Genomic DNA, 4,771 nt, shown 5'->3' with positions numbered 1-4,771 from the left:
AAAGAGCTGGTTTACTAAGTATCATGATCACGGTCCTCTAGTAAGAATTTCGTTTCACTGTTCACAAAAAAAAAAAACAGTTCACGTACCTTATGCGCACAAAATATCATGTACTGAGTGTGGTACACACACACATAAAAGACAAGGCGTGATGTTAAAATGGTCCTTAGTTGAGATATGCTCGTACAACTACAAGCTTTAAACGATCAATGTACATTTTCAAATTTCACAAAAGGATGATTCGATATAAACATTAATAATGAAAATTATGGGGTTTATGTCCACTATATATTGGCATAAAAGTTTGACAAGACAACGTGGGATATAATATATGCGGTCTTAAGATGTGGACTTAACATAAGGTATGAGAAGAGAAAAAGATCCAAAGTTCTGATCTAAGAGGGCAAACATGTATCGTACTAAGGAGAGAACCGAACTTATGTTAATAACAATTCAGAGAAATCAAATATGTTTGGGTACTACCCATCCATTTAGATGTTTAAGGCTCATCAACACCCAATGGGGTCCAATTTTGGTATATACTATATAGTCTATAACACTTTTACATACATTTGATTTGAGCGAGCATTTTGTCTATGCCAAATTATTGCTTACCGAACACCCTTTAATATGATGTACAGAAATTTAATTGTTTCTGATCAAACAATAAAAGGAGAAAAACAAAAAAAAACACGTCCCAAAAAACAGAAAATAATAATAATAATTTAGCTGATTACTTTGATAAGTTATCAATTCTTTCACAATTTGATATTTCATTCAATTATCAATCGTACTCGCTCAAATATCTTTCAGATCAATTTATGGTGTGCATATATATCACGCAGAGGTCAGACATGAAAATTATTAATCATGTGACCGACATGAATGTTGTTTGTTAACTTCTTATCGGAACACGTTCCCTGTTCCGACACCACAAAAAAAAACAGTTGAACCTTCAGACGAAATTATAGTTCTAATGTTTGATAATAACTCTTGTCGCAGTCTATATGCTAATCCTACAAGGATTAGTGTGACTACAATAATACATTACCAATTGGTCACTTAAGATCGTTAGACGAATCTTATGGGTCTTACTATGCTGTCATACCTAATAATTACTTCAACAAAAAAAAATCATACCTAATTTTTTTTATCTTTTGCAAATGAGTTAGTTAGTCAGCGATATCTATATTATTAGAGTTGAAGTACACATTGAGATTGTTTGGCAATATGGATAGTAGTTAAAAAAATAGTATTGTTTGGAAACATGGATAACAGTAAGTTAGAAAAAAAATTAGAAGTCCATTACATTATATTAAAAAGTAATGGGTCTATGTTACTTGATATATATATTCAAATCAAAATAATAATTTAAAATTGATTTATATCAAAAATTCATTCAAAAATATACATATATTAAAATTTTGATTTTTACTAACATATTTTCCAATAACTATTATAAAAATGTTTTCAATATATATAATAAAAATACAATACAAAACCTAATTTCAAACACCAACTTAAATTAGTCCTGGGCATATAAACCGGATCCGCAAAACCCGACCCGACCCGATCCGAAAAACCCGAAAATGTTCGGCTTCGGTTTTGCCTAATAACCCGATCGGTTTTGAAATTTCTGTGATTCGGATTTCGGTTCGGTTCGGATTAAAACCCGGAACCGTTCGGTTTACCCAAAAACCGAATAACAAACCAACAACCTGTCATTATTGTTCTTAGGTTAGGCGTGTCTCTTGGGACTCGATGTTTTCTAACTTTTCTTCTCGACTCTCGAACAAACGAAACCGTAGAGTCCTAAGCAACGATTGCGATTTCGAATGCATCTTGAGAAACTGGAATCCTTTAAGGATGTTGTCCCTTCTCCCTTCCCTTATATTTCACCATCTCCCTCTCCAATTGAAACATATCCTCTCTCAGCTTTTTCAACGAATCAATCGAAGGTATGAACTTGAACTTGTTACTTCTTTAATTTTTTTTATGTTAAAGTGATAAGCCGATAATGATGTTTGTGATTGTGATGTTTTGAAACTTGAGAATGAAATTTGAGAAGTGTGTTCTTTATCAAGTTGATAACTTTAGATTGTGCTCTAGTGTCATAATAGAGTTAGAGTAAATCACTTTGCAGTTTATATTTTGTGATTTTGATGTATTCAGAACTCAAGTTGATATCTCGTTTTTGTTTTGCAGATGGATTCTTCATCACCTCAACGTGAAGCTATCAGAGATGATGATGAAACTCAGGGAAACGATGATGAGTTTGGGACAACTAGTCCTGTTACTGCAAGTGGAAACAAAAGGAAGACCAAGTCAGCTGCAGCTGTTAAGAAGAAGAAGAATACAAGTACAAGGTCAACAGTTTGGAATCATTACACAAGACTGAAGGATAATCGGAACAAATGCAGCTGCAACTATTGCGGTAGAGTTATGCGTTGTGCAACGTCCAATGGCACTTCATGTCTCAAGAAGCATCTTGGTATCTGCAAGGAACATCAGACATGGGTACAAAGTCAGTCTCAGACTCAACATACTCTGAATGCCGAAAGTGATGATGAAGATGGTGTTCAGTTGAAGCTGGCGAGGGTTTCTAATGAAGTTGTAAGGGAAGCTACTAATGAGATGCTTGTCATATCAGAGTTGCCACTATCCTTTGTTGATGGTTTGGGATGGAAGCACTTCTGCAACAAGGTGAATCTTCCTAAGCCACATTCACGAAGAACAGCAACAAGGGATATTGTTGAGTTGTATGCAAAGAGGAAATCAGATTTGATGCAGCTGATCAGTGCAACAAGCAAAGGGTTTCTTTAACAACAGACATTTGGGTTGCACCAAGTACAGCAGCTAGCTACATGGTCATCACGGCACACTTCATCGATGATAGATGGAAACTTAGGAAGTTCATCATTGGTTTCAAGCATGTAGCGGATCATAAAGGGGAGACAATATGCTCTGTCTTGCTGGAGTGTATGGCTGAATGGGGGATAAAGAAAGTGTTTACAATAACAGTAGACAATGCCACTGCGAACACTAATGCTCTGAAGTTGTTCAGGGATGCATTCAACGCTTTAGGACCTGAGTGCTTAGTGCTGGGAGGTGAGCTTCTGCATCTACGTTGTTGTGCTCATATCATCAACTTGGTTGTGCGAGATGGTATGCTAGAGGTGGATGCGAGTGTGTGTGCAATAAGGAACGCCATACAATATATCAGAGCTTCTTCTAAGAGAGTCGAATCATTTGATCAGAAGGTTGAGTCAGCAAGGATGACAAGAGGTAGCTTATCTTTGGACTGCAAGACACGATGGAATTCAACCTACCTGATGTTGTCAAGGGCCTTGAAGTTTAGAGCAGCGTTTGATAGAATGGAAGTTGAGGACAAGCTTTACAATGATCACTTTCAAGAGACTGTGGAGGGCAAGAAGAGGGTTGGACCACCAACTTCAGAGGATTGGGATAAAGTGGAGGGTTTGGTTAAGTTCCTGGTAATATTCTACAACTCCACTTTAGTTGTCTCTGCTTCTAACTCGCCTAGTTCCTACAAGTGTTACAATGAGATTGTCACCATAGAAAGGAATCTGATTACATTGAGTACTAGTACGGATGAGAAGCTTAGGACAAAGGCTATGGTTATGAGGGCAAAGTTTAATAAGTATTGGGATGGTCTAAAAGACATTAATAGGCTGTTGATTGTTGCAAGTGTCTTTGACCCGAGGAACAAGATGAAGTTTGCTGGTCTTTGCTTTGAAAAGCTTTATGGGAAAGATAGTCCACAAAGTAAGGTGCTCTACGACTCAGTCACTGATGTCATGGAAAGGCTTTTTGATGAGTACAACGCCTCTGCAGCATCACACACTGCTCCAGCATTTGGTTCATCGTCTCAGAGTCAGAGTGTCCAAGAGTCACAAGATGAGGCTGCGATGGATTCTTCTGATGAGAATGAGTATGGGTATGAAAGAATGGATTCCTTGTACAAGGAAATGGTGAACGAGTTGGGATTTCAAGATGCAAGCACTGAGTTAGAGCTATACTTGAAGGAGAAGGTAGAAATTCCTAAACCCAATCCTCTAGGAATTCCATTTGATGTTTTAGGTTGGTGGAGGATCAACAGTTCAAAGTACCCGACCTTAGCTGCCATAGCTAAGGATGTTCTAGCTATGCAAGTCTCTTCTGTTGCATCAGAGTCTGCCTTTAGCACAAGTAATCGAATCCTTGATCCATCGAGAAGTTGCTTGACCCACTACATGATTGAGGTTCTCATGTGCACAGAACAATGGCTTAAGTGTGAGATTCGAATCAATGAAAGAAACGTGGTTTCAACTCAGCAACTGATTGCTGAGATTGAATTACAAGATGAACTACAAAGAGGTATATTCTTAGTTCTTAAGTTGTATTAAGTTTTGAGTATTCCAGTTCAGCTTTTAATCTTCTCTTTTTCATTTTGTGTAGAGTTTGAGCCGCAGCTGCACTTCCAAACCTGAGAGTCTTAGGCTGAGAATGTGTCATGCGAATCAAGTTCTAAGCAAGGTACATGTTCTTATTTACTGATAGAGTTTGAGTCTCAGCTGCATTGCTTGTTGACGAGTTCAAGTTTTAATCCTCTGCTCTCTTTTGTAGGTCTCTTCTGTTTGCATTGCTTAGAAGTGTCTTGAAGAACATTTTATCTGGTTTTATTATGTTTCAGTTTGTTTGAGGATGTTATTTCTGTTTCAAGGATGTTGCTTCTGTTTGTTTGAGGATGTTACTTCTGCTTTCATGATGT

At 37.2% G+C, this 4,771-nt stretch overlaps 1 protein-coding gene across 1 annotated transcript; it reads left to right on the top strand.

Moving 5' to 3' along the window:
• Positions 1 to 2,864: 2,864 nt before the first annotated feature.
• On the top strand, positions 2,865 to 4,490 carry LOC125582516 (zinc finger BED domain-containing protein RICESLEEPER 2-like). Its single transcript, XM_048749254.1, has 2 exons — positions 2,865 to 4,377; positions 4,459 to 4,490. The coding sequence occupies exons 1-2, from the start codon at positions 2,865 to 2,867 to the stop codon at positions 4,488 to 4,490; spliced, it is 1,545 nt and encodes a 514-aa protein (XP_048605211.1).
• The last annotated feature ends 281 nt before the right edge of the window (positions 4,491 to 4,771 follow it).

The sequence above is a fragment of the Brassica napus genome, chromosome C2 (genome assembly GCF_020379485.1).
Source record: "Brassica napus cultivar Da-Ae chromosome C2, Da-Ae, whole genome shotgun sequence".
Classification (NCBI taxonomy): Eukaryota; Viridiplantae; Streptophyta; class Magnoliopsida; order Brassicales; family Brassicaceae; genus Brassica; species Brassica napus.
This window is presented reverse-complemented; position numbering and strand designations above follow the sequence as displayed.

Coding starts and splice junctions, on each gene's coding strand:
- LOC125582516 (XM_048749254.1), top strand. CDS start 2,865: ATGGTCATCACGGCACACTTCATCGATGATAGATGGAAACTTAGGAAG. Junction 4,378..4,458: donor ACAAGATGAACTACAAAGAG/GTATATTCTTAG, acceptor CATTTTGTGTAG/AGTTTGAGCCGCAGCTGCAC.